General features: G+C 47.0%; 1 protein-coding gene across 2 annotated transcripts in view; it reads right to left on the minus strand.

The window, feature by feature from the left end:
• LOC139388557 (protein phosphatase 3, catalytic subunit, alpha isozyme) overlaps positions 1-17,686 on the minus strand; it is a 103,256-nt gene that overhangs the window by 16,134 nt on the left and 69,436 nt on the right. For both annotated transcript variants that reach the window (XM_071135290.1, XM_071135288.1), the window contains exons 3-6: positions 8,188-8,312; positions 6,986-7,097; positions 3,977-4,122; positions 3,601-3,740 (exon numbers count right to left, since the gene is read on the minus strand). In XM_071135290.1, coding sequence (XP_070991391.1) covers positions 3,601-3,740; positions 3,977-4,122; positions 6,986-7,097; positions 8,188-8,312 — 523 coding nt within the window. The remainder of the gene's footprint in view (positions 1-3,600; positions 3,741-3,976; positions 4,123-6,985; positions 7,098-8,187; positions 8,313-17,686) is intronic.

Below are 17,686 nucleotides of genomic sequence, written 5' to 3' on the forward strand. Positions count from 1 at the left end.
GCCATAAGCCTTTTCACCTCATCATATCAAAACAAGCTCAGTCCATCACCTAGCAACAAGGATGCTGGGTGGAACTACATAAAGTGTTTTGTTGCTGTCTGATAGTTCCCTTAATGTATTACTGTGGTCAGTCAGAATGAGACAGCACACATAAACACACAAAGCCTTTTAAACATGGACATAAGCCAGCTGGGATCCATCCACACCACCTACTATCACCAGGGATACCATAGTCCCCCTCACAAACTGACTGGCCAACGCCCTGAGAGGTGCACTTTTTTCTGTGTGTAAATGCATCTAATGAGGATGTGTTAATCTAACACAGCCATGCATTGTACAAAACTCTCCATCCCATCCCAGGGCCACCCCTAGTTTTTTGGGGTGGCCCACCTTGCGGGCAAAACATTTTAGTGCCCTCCCTCTTGGCAGTGGATTTTTTTTTGCAGTGTTAGACTTCATTTCCCGCAACTCTACATATTTTACCATGAAGTGGAGAGAAGTTTTGTAGTTTTAAAGTTAATTTCCTGCAGTTCTAAATATTTTGCCATGACTTATACCATGTTCAAATGATATCTGAGTGAGAGTGACTAGCAAAATCATTGAGGGCCCCCTAGGGGTCAGGGCCCATGGGCACATGCCCTTCTTGCCCAGTTGGTAATTTGGTGATAATTACTACAAGGTTTAGATACAGTGGGGTCCAAAATGATTGACACCCTTCATGAAGATGAGGAATTATGACTGTATAAAATAAATAATTAAAATACTGAGGTACGTTGCGTGCTCAAAACATTTTGAAATTCTATTATTTTATTTGAATATAATTGCTCAGAGAAAGAGATTATGTTTGAGGGAAAAAAGGTAAGGGTCAAAATTAGACACCCCTAAAGATTCTTAGGAATAATGTAGTCAAAAGTCTAGAATTTGGTCCCATATTCGCATGCAATGAGTACAGTACATCAAGCTTGTGACTCTACATACTAGTTGGATGCATTTTGCAGTTTGTTTTGGCTGTGTTTTATGTGATTTTGTGCCCAATGGGAATGAACGGTAAATCTTGTATTGTGTCATTTTGGAGTCACTTTTATTGTAAATAAGAATAGAATATGTTTCTAAACACTTCTATATTAATGTGGATGCTACCTTGATTATGAATAATCCTGAATGAATTATGAAATGAAAGTTACAGAGGGTCAAAGATCATATCCCCAAGACATGCTAACCTCCCCTTTTATTGGTAATGGTAAGAGGTGATGGTGAGAGGTTAGCATGTCTTGGGGGTATGATCTTTGACCCTCTGTAACCTTCTCACCCATTATTATTCAGGATTTATTCAGGATTATCGGTGGTAGCATCCACATGAATGTAGAAGTGTTAAGAAACATATTCTATTCTTATTTGCAATAAATTGCCTCCACAATGACACAATACATAATTTACCATTCATGATATATCCAGTGTTTAGTTGGAATGGGATGTCCGTATCCTGTGTATTTGACAGTGATATGTGGTTGTCCCACCTAGCTCTCTCAAGATGAAGGCACTAACTGTAAATCACCCTGGATAAGAGTCTGCTAAATGACTCAAATGCCAAATGTAAATATTCTACATACAGATCTCATTTTACTGTACTGAATTATTATTGTTCTTTTTTTGTGTTAATATTGGTGTCACAAATCTATTATTTGTACATTTATTTATAAAAAAATATAGTTATTTGTTACATTTGACTGTGTAAAACTGTGTAAAACCTAGCAGCGCTACTTATTTCTCTGAGAGTGAGCCGGATATATAACATTTTTGTAAAAAAAACACGAGTATTTGTCTCTCTGAAATGAAACCATCAAGTGATAGATTTGAAACAAATACAGGTCTGTCATTGAACAGCCCCATGCCTTTATTAGATAGTGAAAAAACACACCAATCTCTTCCATAATTTCTGTAAACAATAAAACCTAATTTAACAACATTTCTGAAAATGGATATAGCGTTTTGGAATGAAACTCAATTTTAAAACTGCTGATGCACTACCAAATTTAGAAATTGCACATTGTGTATTCTACTTTTTGTGTGTGTACTTTTGACCCCTTTTTCTCCCCAATTTTGTGATATCCAATTGGTAGTTACAATCTTGTCCCATCGCTGCAAATCCCTTACGGACTCGGGAGTGGCCATTCGTCCTCAGAAACACGACCTTGCCAAGCCGTACTGCTTCTTGACACACTGCACGCTTAACCCTTAAGCCAGTCGCATCAATGTGTCGGAGGAAACACCATACACCTGGCGACCGAAGTCAGTGTGCATGCGCCCGGCCCGCCACAAGAGTCGCTAAAACGCGATGGGACAAGGACATCCTTGCCGCCCAAACCCTCCCATAACTCGGTCAAATTGTGTGCCGCCTCATGGGTCTCCCGATCGCGGCCGGCTGCGACACAGCCCGGAATCAAACTCGTTTCTGTAGTGACACCTCAAGCACTGAGATGTAATGCCTTAGACCGCTGTGCCACTCGGGAGGCCCGTATTCTACTTGCTAACTCTCAAAACTAATTTGAGACCCAGATTGAGTTTCTTTTTTGGGGGCCCCCTAGCGGTCGAGGAGGGCATTAGTCTACCCGCAGTAGTATACCCGCAGTAGGATACCCGCAGTAGTCTGTAGTCTGTGTATAGGCAGAGGTTGAGCTGACCCATCCCTTCCTGCCACCAACCCCTCTACCCCTCCCCTCAGCCACTGCCATCCACAGCCCCATCAAAGTTTTGTCAGCGTGTTAAATATTTAAGTGTGAGAAGGTTTACTCAGGAAAGAAAAACAAACAACAGAATAACGTCCGTGCCCTGAGCTCCTGGAGAGCCTATTGTATGAAGTCCATAGATCCAGGGCTTTCCGCCCAAATTCCCTCTGCACCCAGAATGTAGGTCAGAGCAGCGGCTGCATCTCACACAGACATGACATATGACGCCACACACTATGGCTTACTGGATACAGAGCAGAGGCAACACAGATGCACATATGTGGTGTGTATTTATGTGCTGTATATCTGTGTGTCTGTACAATTGTGTGTGTGTGTGTGTGTGTGTGTGTGTGTGTGTGTGTGTGTGTGTGTGTGTGTGTGTGTGTGTGTGTGTGTGTGTGTGTGTGTGTGTGTGTGTGTGTGTGTGTGTGTGTGTGTGTGTGTGTGTGTGTGTGTGTGTGTGTGTGAGATAGGATTTATTCCTTTTGGTTTGGAGTTATAGATGTAAGATATTCATTTGAGCCAGTTTGCTACAGCAGGAGAATAATCCTGAAGCAACAGGAAATGTGAATTATTATGTGCATTGTAATTAATATACATTTTTTGTAATAGTTGATACATTTTTCCTTAGTGCAAATCAAGTCTGACATTTTAAAGTGGAAATGGCAAACTTTATAAGAAGTTTTAAACCTAAAATGCCCAACAAACGTGCACTTCCAGTTGTGCAGGAAAATTCTCAACAACAAAAGAGTGATCCAATTAAGATCCTACACTTGTAATTGTTTGGACAACAGATCCAGACGGTGGTACCTGATGGCTCTAAAACACGAGGAACAGTAATGAGAGAAAGGGTTGAGGTGGAGAGAGAGCTGACCTGTAGAAGTAGGAGCAGCCTCGGACTGTGTTGTGGCTGAAGAACTCCTGGGTCTTCTCGTTGCCAAAGTCCTCCAGAGGATCAGACCACAGTAGGTCACACATGGGCCCAAACGCTGGAGGCTCCTTGAACCGGTCTATCTACAGCAGAGAGAAACATGCTGAATTCAGACACAAGCAAATACACACATTTTCAAACACACACACAAACACACACACACACACACACACACACACACACACACACACACACACACACACACACACACACACAAACAAAATGCACATATACTGTACTCAAGTACGCAAGGACAAGAGACACAGTCAATGTGATATTCCTATGCATGGCTCGGTACTGCTAGGGTGTGGTTCAGTACCTTCTTTATGTCATCTAAGGTGTGTATTTCTGGTGAGAGTCCTCCGTGGACACACAGGAACTGCTGGTTCATGAGGGCAGCCAGGGGAAGGCAGTCAAAAGCGTCCATACATGAATCGTACACTTGCTCCGAGTACTTGATTTTACCTGATTTCCACAGAGAGGGGCAGACAGAGAGACAACTAGATCAAAATAATGATACACACAGGGACTCATCATCAGTAAAGGTGAAATCCTGATATCAGATATGGGCTAATAGCTTCAATTGTTATAGAAGCTGACCATTGATATTAACGCGTGATTCAAAAGTAACAGAGATTTCAGCCTGGAATGGATACTCCAAGAAAGATCCAACACAATATCTCATCCTCAAGAGCATCCAACCATCCTCTTTCTATACTCACACACACACAGAAGATATGCTGTATTGTGGGATGGAACTGAGCAGAGATAAACAAGATGACCCTCATCATCATCACTTCTTCATGGATGTATGAATAGAGACCTAGAGAACACCTCTACCTTCTGTCCCATTCCTCCCCAGACAACACCACTAACTTCTGTCCCATTCCTCCCCAGACAACACCACTAACTTCTGTCCCATTCCTCCCCAGACAACACCTCTAACTTCTGTCCCATTCCTCCCCAGACAACACCACTAACTTCTGTCCCATTCCTCCCCAGACAACACCACTAACTTCTGTCCCATTCCTCCCCAGACAACACCACTAACGTCTGTCCCATTCCTCCCCAGACAACACCACTAACTTCTGTCCCATTCCTCCCCAGACAACACCTCTAACTTCTGTCCCATTCCTCCCCAGACAACACCTCTAACTTCTGTCCCATTCCTCCCCAGACAACACCTCTAACTTCTGTCCCATTCCTCCCCAGACAACACCTCTAACTTCTGTCCCATTCCTCCCCAGACAACACCTCTAACTTCTGTCCCATTCCTCCCCAGACAACACCTCTAACTTCTGTCCCATTCCTCCCCAGACAACTCCTCTACCTTCTGTCCCATTCCTCCCCAGACAACACCTCTAACTTCTGTCCCATTCCTCCCCAGACAACACCTCTACCTTCTGTCCCATTCCTCCCCAGACAACACCTCTAACTTCTGTCCCATTCCTCCCCAGACAATACCTCTAACTTCTGTCCCATTCCTCCCCAGACAACACCTCTAACTTCTGTCCCATTCCTCCCCAGACAACACCTCTAACTTCTGTCCCATTCCTCCCCAGACAATACCTCTAACTTCTGTCCCATTCCTCCCCAGACAACACCTCTAACTTCTGTCCCATTCCTCCCCAGACAACTCCTCTACCTTCTGTTCCATTCCTCCCCAGACAACACCTCTAACTTCTGTCCCATTCCTCCCCAGACAACACCTCTACCTTCTGTCCCATTCCTCCCCAGACAACACCTCTAACTTCTGTCCCATTCCTCCCCAGACAACACCTCTAACTTCTGTCCCATTCCTCCCCAGACAACACCTCTAACTTCTGTCCCATTCCTCCCCAGACAACACCACTAACTTCTGTCCCATTCCTCCCCAGACAACACCACTAACTTCTGTCCCATTCCTCCCCAGACAACACCACTAACGTCTGTCCCATTCCTCCCCAGACAACACCACTAACTTCTGTCCCATTCCTCCCCAGACAACACCTCTAACTTCTGTCCCATTCCTCCCCAGACAACACCTCTAACTTCTGTCCCATTCCTCCCCAGACAACACCTCTAACTTCTGTCCCATTCCTCCCCAGACAACACCTCTAACATCTGTCCCATTCCTCCCCAGACAACACCTCTAACTTCTGTCCCATTCCTCCCCAGACAACACCTCTAACTTCTGTCCCATTCCTCCCCAGACAACACCTCTAACTTCTGTCCCATTCCTCCCCAGACAACTCCTCTACCTTCTGTCCCATTCCTCCCCAGACAACACCTCTAACTTCTGTCCCATTCCTCCCCAGACAACACCTCTAACTTCTGTCCCATTCCTCCCCAGACAATACCTCTAACTTCTGTCCCATTCCTCCCCAGACAACACCTCTAACTTCTGTCCCATTCCTCCCCAGACAACACCTCTAACTTCTGTCCCATTCCTCCCCAGACAATACCTCTAACTTCTGTCCCATTCCTCCCCAGACAACACCTCTAACTTCTGTCCCATTCCTCCCCAGACAACTCCTCTACCTTCTGTCCCATTCCTCCCCAGACAACACCTCTAACTTCTGTCCCATTCCTCCCCAGACAACACCTCTACCTTCTGTCCCATTCCTCCCCAGACAACACCTCTAACTTCTGTCCCATTCCTCCCCAGACAACACCTCTAACTTCTGTCCCATTCCTCCCCAGACAACACCTCTAACTTCTGTCCCATTCCTCCCCAGACAACACCTCTAACTTCTGTCCCATTCCTCCCCAGACAACTCCTCTACCTTCTGTCCCATTCCTCCCCAGACAACACCTCTAACTTCTGTCCCATTCCTCCCCAGACAACACCTCTACCTTCTGTCCCATTCCTCCCCAGACAACACCTCTAACTTCTGTCCCATTCCTCCCCAGACAACACCTCTAACTTCTGTCCCATTCCTCCCCAGACAACACCTCTAACTTCTGTCCCATTCCTCCCCAGACAACACCTCTAACTTCTGTCCCATTCCTCCCCAGACAACTCCTCTACCTTCTGTCCCATTCCTCTCCAGATAACACCTTAACTTCTGTCCCATTCCTCTCCAGACAACAACTCTACCTTCTGTCCAATTCCTCCCCAGACAACAACTCTACCTTCTGTCCAATTCCTCTCCAGACAACAACTCTACCTCCTCACCTCTTGCTTGCTCCTCTCCCATATCTACCTGTCCTCCTCACCTTCTGTCTCAAGGAAGAAGGCATGAGATATGTTTTCATCAATAGTGCTCCAGATGAGACATGGTATTGATAAGTCCCCGTCAGAAATAAACAGAAAGAAATAGAACGTCTCTGGAGAGACCGAACTCACATTCTTGTTTGAAGGTGAAGTATTCTGTCAAATGTCTACATTCGTGGTTTCCTCGCAGTAAAAATAGCGTCTTTGGGTAGAGGATTTTCAACGACCAAAGATACAAAACACACTGTCAAGAGAGTAGATAAAGAGGGTTATTAGCTCAGTTTATATACACACAAATACGCACCATGATAAAATGCACAGTTCGGGGCCATGCACCAGGCTGCAGCTTGACAATAACAAATCAACGTTGTATAACAAGACATAGGAATGCCAAAATCGAGCCCTAAGCTCAAATCAGAATGATAAAATCAGACTGTAACACGATCAATGACTGCCCTAAGCTCAAATCAGAATGATAAAATCAGACTGTAACACGATCAATGACTGCCCTAAACTCAAATCAGAAAAAAGTCTCAAATTGACCTTTATTTGAACTCTAATTGTCCTCCATTTAATCATAGATGATTATGCATCACCTCAGATGAGCGACCCCCAGTCATTGATTTGGTGACAGCTGATAAAGATAGTATGATAATCATGAGAATTGGTGGAGCCAGTCTGTTTAAGGACAATCAACCCCTCATGCCAACAGGAAAGCCCTCCTTTATGCAAATGCAGCGTGTCAGCATCTGCATTGTGACTGATGATTCGTCCTTCCTCCTCGCGGTTTTTCCAGGGCTTTAGTGCACTATAGCTCCTCGTAATGCAGAGCGTGGAAGCAGCAGAGTGCAAGGAGGGGCACAGGGAGGGATCACATCTCGGTGGAAACAGCAGAATGCCTTCAATTTAAAGGAGAGCTCCTGATGGCTCCTTATAGGAAAGCCCTCCAGTCACAACCAAACAGGTAGAGAGATAATATTCGGGGATTGGGAGCTTGGGCAGAAATCATCATAACCAGGTCTGGAGTAGAGGAAGCTGGTGGGAGGAGCTATAGAGGACGGGGCTCCTTGTAATGGCTGGAATGGAATCAATGGAACGGTATCAAACATATGGAAACCACGTTTGACTCCGTTCCATTCCAGCCACTACAATTTGCTGTCCTCCTATAGCTTCTCCCACCAGCCTCCACTGGTCTGGCGTGTGTATATGGTATATCTCTCTCTGTGCATTGGATTCAATTGAGGTGTTGAATTAAACACTGGTATACGTACAGACAAAGATACTAATAGTTTATGAGGATTAAGGGAGGAGGATGTTCGGTGGGTGTCTCTTACCTCGATACTGAAGTATCCCCGGTCCACATAGTCTCCCAGGAAGAGGTACCGCGTCGTAGCCGGTGAGCCACCCACCTCAAACAGCTTCATAAGGTCAAAAAACTGCCCATGGATGTCCCCACACACTGCAAAACATCAATTCCCACACCATGCGAACACATTAACACATTATCACTGGGTCTGTTAGCACTACTACATACTGTACATAACAGAGGGGATTTTTATAGAAGATAAAGGATACAAAGGTGTGTGTGTGTGTTTGGATGCTTGTCTGTGTGTGTGGTACAGAGAAAAAAAGAGAGTGTGTGATGCATGCTTTCCCTGTGTAAGTTAGACAGTAGAAGATCTGTGCCGCTTCTTGGCTCATTGATTCTCCCAGAGAGAGAGAGAGAGAGAGAGAGAGAGAGAGAGAGAGAGAGAGAGAGAGAGAGAGAGAAAGAGAGAGCTGTAGAAGTTGCAAACTCTTGTTGCCGTGGCAACGTGATTTTTATGAGAAGAAATAATGAAATAAAATAGTTTTCATTTCTCTCGCCCTCACGCAGTGTTGGCATGGAGATGCTGCCTGGGTTTATGCCCCAGATGCCTCTCTCTTTCTACCCCCAGTAGGAGGTGTGGGTGGCTCCGTGACCCTGGGCTTGGGAGAGGGAGCCTGGGAGCTTGGGACTAGCTGGCTGCTCCACTCCCCTGAAGACAATAACAACTGGACTCTGCGAGCTCAACACTGTGGCACTACAGTGCAAACATACATTTTATTATTTCATCTTTCCCCTGTTTTCTACTCTTTCACTCTATTTCTCTCCCACTCTCCTCTCCTCTCCTCTCCTCTCCTCTCCTCTCCTCTCCTCTCCTCTCCTCTCCTCTCCTCTCCTCTCCTCTCCTCTCCTTCCTTCCTTCCTTCCTTCCTTCCTTCCTTCCTTCCTTCCTTCCTTCCTCTCCTCTCCTCTCGTCTCGTCTCATCTCCTCTCTTCCTCCTCTCCTCCTCCTCTTCTGTCCTCTCCTCGCATCCCTCTCCTCTCCACTCCTCCTTCCCCTACTCCCACGCCACTCCTGCATCCTCTCTCCTCTCCTCCCACTCCACTCCTGCATCCCCTGCCCTCTCCCCCTTCCCCCCTATCCTCTCCTCCCCTCTCTCTCCTCCTATCAGCTCCACTGTGGCCTTCGCCCACTCAAAGCTCAGAGCAATGTGAGTATGTGGGAGCCTCTGCTTGTGTGACTAAAGGAATCAAACACACACACAGACATACGCACAAATAGCATATGTGAACAGCACATACAGTAGTAGTACATGAATGCATAAACACACACAGACACACATTCATGCACAAGTACGCACAGATGTTTACACACAGTGCTAGCGAGGGCACAGTAGTCCAGTAGTCCTACATAGAGCTCCACAGTTGCAGCTCCATGCAGACAGATGTCCATGCACTGATATACACATCATCATCCATATTTCATGCTGAATAAATAAAGCATGTTAGCCTCCTTTTGTGGTGCTAGTTTACCGGAGGGGGCAAGGACTACTCCTGCACTGTAACTAAGGTATCCTGTCTCCATTTACCATCTCCCAACAATCAATCAACCATTTCATCAGTCAGTCCACCAATCAGTCAAGGTCAGTCTACCAATTAGTCAGTCCCAAGCGAAGGAAACGTCTGTGTGCTATGTTAATTCATATTGTGTACAACTGGCATCATGTGTACAATGGCAACTAAGGACTTTAAGAGCAGGAATTAAATGAAAATGGGAAATGATACCAAATTAATAAAATATTTTTAAGAACCTATGTCCCCTAATGTCAGTGATACACAGTGTGCCTATTTTAAAGTAAATCATAGCATAGGACAGCCCCTGCCCCCTGTACAAATAGACTTCTAATCTCAATGGGATCACCTGTATAAACACAAGATACAAATACAAATGTCAGTTATCCGAGAAAGCAAAAGACTCATGTTACAGCCCAGTCTCATTGTTGCTGGATGAACACTTGTTATACTGATGTAACATGGTGAACTGGGAGTTCCTGTGTGCTCTAATACCTTACTCCAGTACTCCTCTCCCTCCATCTCTAATACCTTACTCCAGTCCTCCTCTCCCTCCATCTCTAATACCTTACTCCAGAACTCCTCTCCCTCCATCTCTAATACCTTACTCCAGTCCTCCTCTCCCTCCATCTCTAATACTTTACTCCAGTCCTCCTCTCCCTCCATCTTTAATACCTTACTCCAGTCCTCCTCTCCCTCCATCTCTAATACTTTACTCCAGTCCTCCTCTCCCTCCTCTCCCTCCATCTATAATACCTTACTCCAGTCCTCCTCTCCCTCCTCTCCCTCCATTTATAATACCTTACTCCAGAACTCCTCTCCCTCCTCTCCCTACATCTATAATACCTTACTCCAGTCCTACTCTCCCTCCATCTATAATACCTTACTCCAGTCCTCCTCTCCCACCTCTCCCTCCATCTATAATACCTTACTCCAGTCCTCCTCTCCCTCCATCTATAATACCTTACTCCAGAACTCCTCTCCCTCCTCTCCCTACATCTGTAATACCTTACTCCAGTCCACCTCTCCCTGCATCTATAATACCTTACTACAGTCCTCCTCTCGCTCCATCTATAATACCTTACTCCAGTCCTCCTGTCCCTCAATATAATACCTTACTCCAGTCCTCCTCTCCCTCCAGCTATAATACCTTACTCCAGTCCTCCTCTCCCTCCATCTCTAATACCTAACTCCAGTCCTCCTCTCCCTCCATCTATAATACCTTACTCCAGTCCTCCTGTCCCTCCATATAATACCTTACTCCAGTCCTCCTCTCCCTCCAGCTATAATACCTTACTCCAGTCCTCCTGTCCCTCCATATAATACCTTACTCCAGTCCTCCTCTCCCTCCAGCTATAATACCTTACTCCAGTCCTCCTGTCCCTCCATAAAATACCTTACTCCAGTCCCCCTCTCCTCTCCCTCCATCTCTAATACTTTACTACAGTACTCCTCTCCTTCCGTCTATAATACCTTACTCCAGTCCTCCTCTCCCTCCATCTATAATACCTTACTCCAGTCCTCCTCTCCCTCCATCTATAATACCTTACTCCAGTCCCCGTCTCCCTCCATCTCTAATACCTTACTCCAGTCCTCCTCACCCCCCTCTCCCTCGATCTATAATACCTTACTCCAGCCCTCCTCTCCCTCCATCTCTAATACTTTACTCCAGTCCTCCTCTCCCTCCTCTCGCTCCATCTCTAATACCTTACTCCAGTCCTCCTCTCCCTCCATCTATATTACCTTACTCCAGTCCTCCTCTCCCTCCTCTCCCTCCATCTCTAATACCCTACTCCAGCCCTCCTCTCCCTCCTCTCCCTCCATCTCTAATACCTTACTCCAGCCCTCCTCTCCCTCCATCTCTAATACCTCACTCCAGTCCTCCTCTCCCTCCATCTCTAAAAATTTACTCCAGGCCTCCTCTCCCTCCATCTCTAATACTTCACTCCAGTCCACCCCTTCTTCCTCTCCCTCCATCTCTAATACTTTACTCCATCCTCCTCTCCCTCAATCTCTAATACTTTACTCCAGTCCTCCTCTCCCTCCATCTATAATACCGTACTCCCGTCCTCCTCTCCCTCCTCTCCCTCCATCTCTAATACTTTACTCCAGTCCTCCTCTCCCTCGATCTATAAAACCTTACTCCAGTCCTCCTCTGCCTCCTCTCCCTCCATCTCTAATACCATACTCCAGTCCTCCTCTCCCTCCTCTCCCTCCATCTCTAATACTTTACTCCAGTCCTCCTCTCCCTCGATCTATAAAACCTTACTCCAGTCCTCCTCTGCCTCCTCTCCCTCCATCACTAATACCTTACTCCAGTCCTCCTCTCCCTCCTCTCCCTCCATCTCTAATACCTTACTCCAGCCCTCCTGTCCTCCATCTCTAATACCTTACTCCAGTCCTCCTCTCCCTCCATCTCTAATACCTTACTCCAGTCCTCCTCTCCCTCCATCTCTAATACCTTACTCCAGACCTCCTCTCCCTCCATCTATAATACCTTACTCCAGTCCTCCTGTCCCTTCATCTCTAATACCTTACTCCGGTCCTCCTCTCCCTAAAACACTAATACCTTACTCCAGTCCTCCTCTCCCTCCTCTCCCTCCATCTCTAATACTTTACTCCAGCCCTCCTGTCCTCCATCTCTAATACCTTTCTCCAGTCCTCCTCTCCCTCCATCTCTAATACCTTACTCCAGTCCTCCTGTCCCTTCATCTCTAATACCTTACTCCAGTCCTCCTCTACCTCCATCACTAATACCTTACTCCAGTCCTCCTCTCCCTCCTCTCCCTCTATCTCTAATACTTTACTCCAGTCCTACTCTCCCTCCATCTCTAATACCTTACTCCAGTCCTCCTGTCCCTTCATCTCTAATACTTTACTCCAGTCCTCCTCTCCCTCCAACTCTAATACCTTACTCCAGTCCTCCGCTCCCTCCATCTCTAATACCTTACTCCAGTCCTCCTCTCCCTCCATCTCTAATCCCTTCTCCAGTCCTCCTCTCCCTCCTCTCCCTCCATCTCTAATACCTCACTCCAGTCCTCCTCTCCCTCCATCTCTAATACCTTACTCCAGTCCTCGTCTCCCTCCATCTATAATACCTTACTCCAGTCCTTCTCTCCCTCCATCTCTAATACCTTACTCCAGTCCTCCTCTCCCTCCATCTATAATACTTTACTCCAGACCTCCTCTCCCTCCATCTCTAATACCTTACTCCAGTCCTCTTCTCTCTCCATCTATAATACCTTACTCCAGTCCTCCTCTCCCTCCATCTCTAATACTTTACTCCAGTCCTCCTCTCCCTCCATCTATAATACCTTACTCCAGTCCTCCTCTCCCTCCATCTCTAAAACTTTACTCCAGTCCTCCTCTCCCTCTATCTATAATACCTTACTCCAGTCCTCCTCTCCCTCCATCTATAATACCTTACTCCAGTCCTACTCTCCCTCCATCTCTAATACCTTACTCCAGTCCTCCTCTCCCTCCATCGCTAATACCTGTCTCCAGCCCTCCTCTCCCTCATCTCCCTCCATCTATAATACCTTACTCCAGTCCTCCTCTCCCTCCATCTATAATACCTTACTCCAGTCCTCCTCTCCCTCCTCTCCCTCCATCTCTAATACTTTACTCCAGTCCTCCATCTCTAATACTTTACTCCAGTCCTCCTCTTCCTCCATCTATAATACTGTACTCCCGTCCTCCTCTCCCTCCATCTCTAATACTTTACTCCAGTCTTCCTCTCCCTCCATCTATTATACCTTACTCCAGTCCTCCTTTGCCTCCTCTCCCTCCATCTCTAATACCTTACTCCAGGCCTCCTCTCCCTCCATCTCTAATATCTTACTCCAGGCCTCCTCTCCCTCCATCTCTAATACTTCACTCCAGTCCACCCCTTCTTCCTCTCCCTCCATCTCTAATACTTTACTCCATCCTCCTCTCCCTCCATCTCTAATACTTTACTCCAGTCCTCCTCTCCCTCCATCTATAATACCGTACTCCCGTCCTCCTCTCCCTCCTCTCCCTCCATCTCTAATACTTTACTCCAGTCCTCCTCTCCCTCGATCTATAAAACCTTACTCCAGTCCTCCTCTGCCTCCTCTCCCTCCATCTCTAATACCTTACTCCAGCCCTCCTGTCCTCCATCTCTAATACCTTACTCCAGTCCTCCTCTCCCTCCATCTCTAATACCTTACTCCAGTCCTCCTCTCCCTCCATCTCTAATACCTTACTCCAGACCTCCTCTCCCTCCATCTATAATACCTTACTCCAGTCCTCCTGTCCCTTCATCTCTAATACCTTACTCCGGTCCTCCTCTCCCTAAAACACTAATACCTTACTCCAGTCCTCCTCTCCCTCCTCTCCCTCCATCTCTAATACCTTACTCCAGCCCTCCTGTCCTCCATCTCTAATACCTTTCTCCAGTCCTCCTCTCCCTCCATCTCTAATACCTTACTCCAGTCCTCCTCTCCCTCCATCTATAATACCTTCTCCAGCCCTCCTGTCCTCCATCTCTAATACCTTACTCCAGTCCTCCTCTCCCTCCATCTATAATACCTTACTCCAGTCCTCCTCTCCCTCCATCTCTAATACCTTACTCCAGTCCTCCTCTCATACCTTACTCCAGTCCTCCTCTCCCTCATTTCCTTCCTCTTCCTCAATCTCTAATACTTTACTCCAGTCCTCCTCTCCCTCCAACTCTAATACCTTACTCCAGTCCTCCGCTCCCTCCATCTCTAATACCTTACTCCAGTCCTCCTCTCCCTCCATCTCTAATCCCTTCTCCAGTCCTCCTCTCCCTCCTCTCCCTCCATATCTAATACCTCACTCCAGCCCTCCTCTCCCTCCATCTCTAATACCTTACTCCAGTCCTCGTCTCCCTCCATCTATAATACCTTACTCCAGTCCTTCTCTCCCTCCATCTCTAATACCTTACTCCAGTCCTCCTCTCCCTCCATCTATAATACTTTACTCCAGACCTCCTCTCCCTCCATCTCTAATACTTTACTCCAGTCCTCCTCTCCCTCCATCTATAATACCTTACTCCAGTCCTCCTCTCCCTCCATCTATAATACCTTACTCCAGTCCTCCTCTCCCTCCATCTCTAATACCTTACTCCAGTCCTCCTCTCCCTCCATCGCTAATACCTGACTCCAGCCCTCCTCTCCCTCATCTCCCTCCATCTATAATACCTTACTCCAGTCCTCCTCTCCCTCCATCTATAATACCTTACTCCAGTCCTCCTCTCCCTCCATCTATAATACCTTACTCCAGTCCTCCTCTCCCTCCTCTCCCTCCATCTCTAATACCTTACTCCAGTCCTCCTCTTCCTCCATCTATAATACTGTACTCCCGTCCTCCTCTCCCTCCATCTATTATACCTTACTCCAGTCCTCCTCTGCCTCCTCTCCCTCCATCTCTAATACCTTACTCCAGGCCTCCTCTCCCTCCATCTCTAATACCTTACTCCAGTCCTCCTCTCCCTCCATCTCTAATACCTTACTCCAGTCCTCCTCTCCCTCCTCTCCCTCCATCTCTAATACCTTACTCCAGTCCTCCTCTCTCTCCATCTCTAATACCTTACTCCAGTCCTCCTCTCCCTCCTCTCCCTCCATCTCTAATACCTTACTCCAGCCCTCCTGTCCTCCATCTCTAATACTTTACTCCAGTCCTCCTCTCCCTCCATCTATAATACCTTACTCCAGTCCCCCTCTCCCTCCATCTCTAATACCTTACTCCAGTCCCCCTCTCCCTCCATCTCTAATACCTTACTCCAGCCCTCCTCTCCCTCATCTCCCTCCATATAGAATACCTTACTACAGTCCTCCTATCCCTCCATCTATAATACCTTACTCCAGTCCTCCTCTCCCTCCTCTCCCTCCATCTATAATACCTTACTCCAGAACTCCTCTCCCTCCTCTCCCTACATCTGTAATACCTTACTCCAGTCCACCTCTCCCTGCATCTATAATACCTTACTCCAGTCCTCCTCTCCCTCCATCTATAATACCTTACTCCAGTCCTCCTGTCCCTCAATATAATACCTTACTCCAGTCCTCCTCTCCCTCCAGCTATAATACCTTACTCCAGTCCTCCTCTCCCTCCATCTCTAATACCTAACTCCAGTCCTCCTCTCCCTCCATCTATAATACCTTACTCCAGTCCTCCTGTCCCTCCATATAATACCTTACTCCAGTCCTCCTCTCCCTCCAGCTATAATACCTTACTCCAGTCCTCCTGTCCCTCCATATAATACCTTACTCCAGTCCTCCTCTCCCTCCAGCTATAATACCTTACTCCAGTCCTCCTGTCCCTCCATAAAATACCTTACTCCAGTCCCCCTCTCCTCTCCCTCCATCTCTAATACTTTACTACAGTACTCCTCTCCTTCCGTCTATAATACCTTACTCCAGTCCTCCTCTCCCTCCATCTATAATACCTTAATCCAGTCCTCCTCTCCCTCCATCTATAATACCTTACTCCAGTCCCCCTCTCCCTCCATCTCTAATACCTTACTCCAGTCCTCCTCACCCCCCTCTCCCTCGATCTATAATACCTTACTCCAGCCCTCCTCTCCCTCCATCTCTAATACTTTACTCCAGTCCTCCTCTCCCTCCTCTCGCTCCATCTCTAATACCTTACTCCAGTCCTCCTCTCCCTCCATCTATATTACCTTACTCCAGTCCTCCTCTCCCTCCTCTCCCTCCATCTCTAATACCCTACTCCAGCCCTCCTCTCCCTCCTCTCCCTCCATCTCTAATACCTTACTCCAGCCCTCCTCTCCCTCCATCTCTAATACCTCACTCCAGTCCTCCTCTCCCTCCATCTCTAAAAATTTACTCCAGGCCTCCTCTCCCTCCATCTCTAATACTTCACTCCAGTCCACCCCTTCTTCCTCTCCCTCCATCTCTAATACTTTACTCCATCCTCCTCTCCCTCCATCTCTAATACTTTACTCCAGTCCTCCTCTCCCTCCATCTATAATACCGTACTCCCGTCCTCCTCTCCCTCCTCTCCCTCCATCTCTAATACTTTACTCCAGTCCTCCTCTCCCTCGATCTATAAAACCTTACTCCAGTCCTCCTCTGCCTCCTCTCCCTCCATCTCTAATACCATACTCCAGTCCTCCTCTCCCTCCTCTCCCTCCATCTCTAATACTTTACTCCAGTCCTCCTCTCCCTCCTCTCCCTCTATCTCTAATACTTTACTCCAGTCCTACTCTCCCTCCATCTCTAATACCTTACTCCAGTCCTCCTGTCCCTTCATCTCTAATACCTTACTCCAGTCCTCCTCTCCCTCCATCACTAATACCTTACTCCAGTCCTCCTCTCCCTCCTCTCCCTCCATCTCTAATACCTTACTCCAGCCCTCCTGTCCTCCATCTCTAATACCTTACTCCAGTCCTCCTCTCCCTCCATCTCTAATACCTTACTCCAGTCCTCCTCTCCCTCCATCTCTAATACCTTACTCCAGACCTCCTCTCCCTCCATCTATAATACCTTACTCCAGTCCTCCTGTCCCTTCATCTCTAATACCTTACTCCGGTCCTCCTCTCCCTAAAACACTAATACCTTACTCCAGTCCTCCTCTCCCTCCTCTCCCTCCATCTCTAATACCTTACTCCAGCCCTCCTGTCCTCCATCTCTAATACCTTTCTCCAGTCCTCCTCTCCCTCCATCTCTAATACCTTACTCCAGTCCTCCTGTCCCTTCATCTCTAATACCTTACTCCAGTCCTCCTCTCCCTCCATCACTAATACCTTACTCCAGTCCTCCTCTCCCTCCTCTCCCTCTATCTCTAATACTTTACTCCAGTCCTACTCTCCCTCCATCTCTAATACCTTACTCCAGTCCTCCTGTCCCTTCATCTCTAATACTTTACTCCAGTCCTCCTCTCCCTCCAACTCTAATACCTTACTCCAGTCCTCCGCTCCCTCCATCTCTAATACCTTACTCCAGTCC

This window comes from Oncorhynchus clarkii, chromosome 29 (assembly GCF_045791955.1).
Source record: "Oncorhynchus clarkii lewisi isolate Uvic-CL-2024 chromosome 29, UVic_Ocla_1.0, whole genome shotgun sequence".
Classification (NCBI taxonomy): Eukaryota; Metazoa; Chordata; class Actinopteri; order Salmoniformes; family Salmonidae; genus Oncorhynchus; species Oncorhynchus clarkii.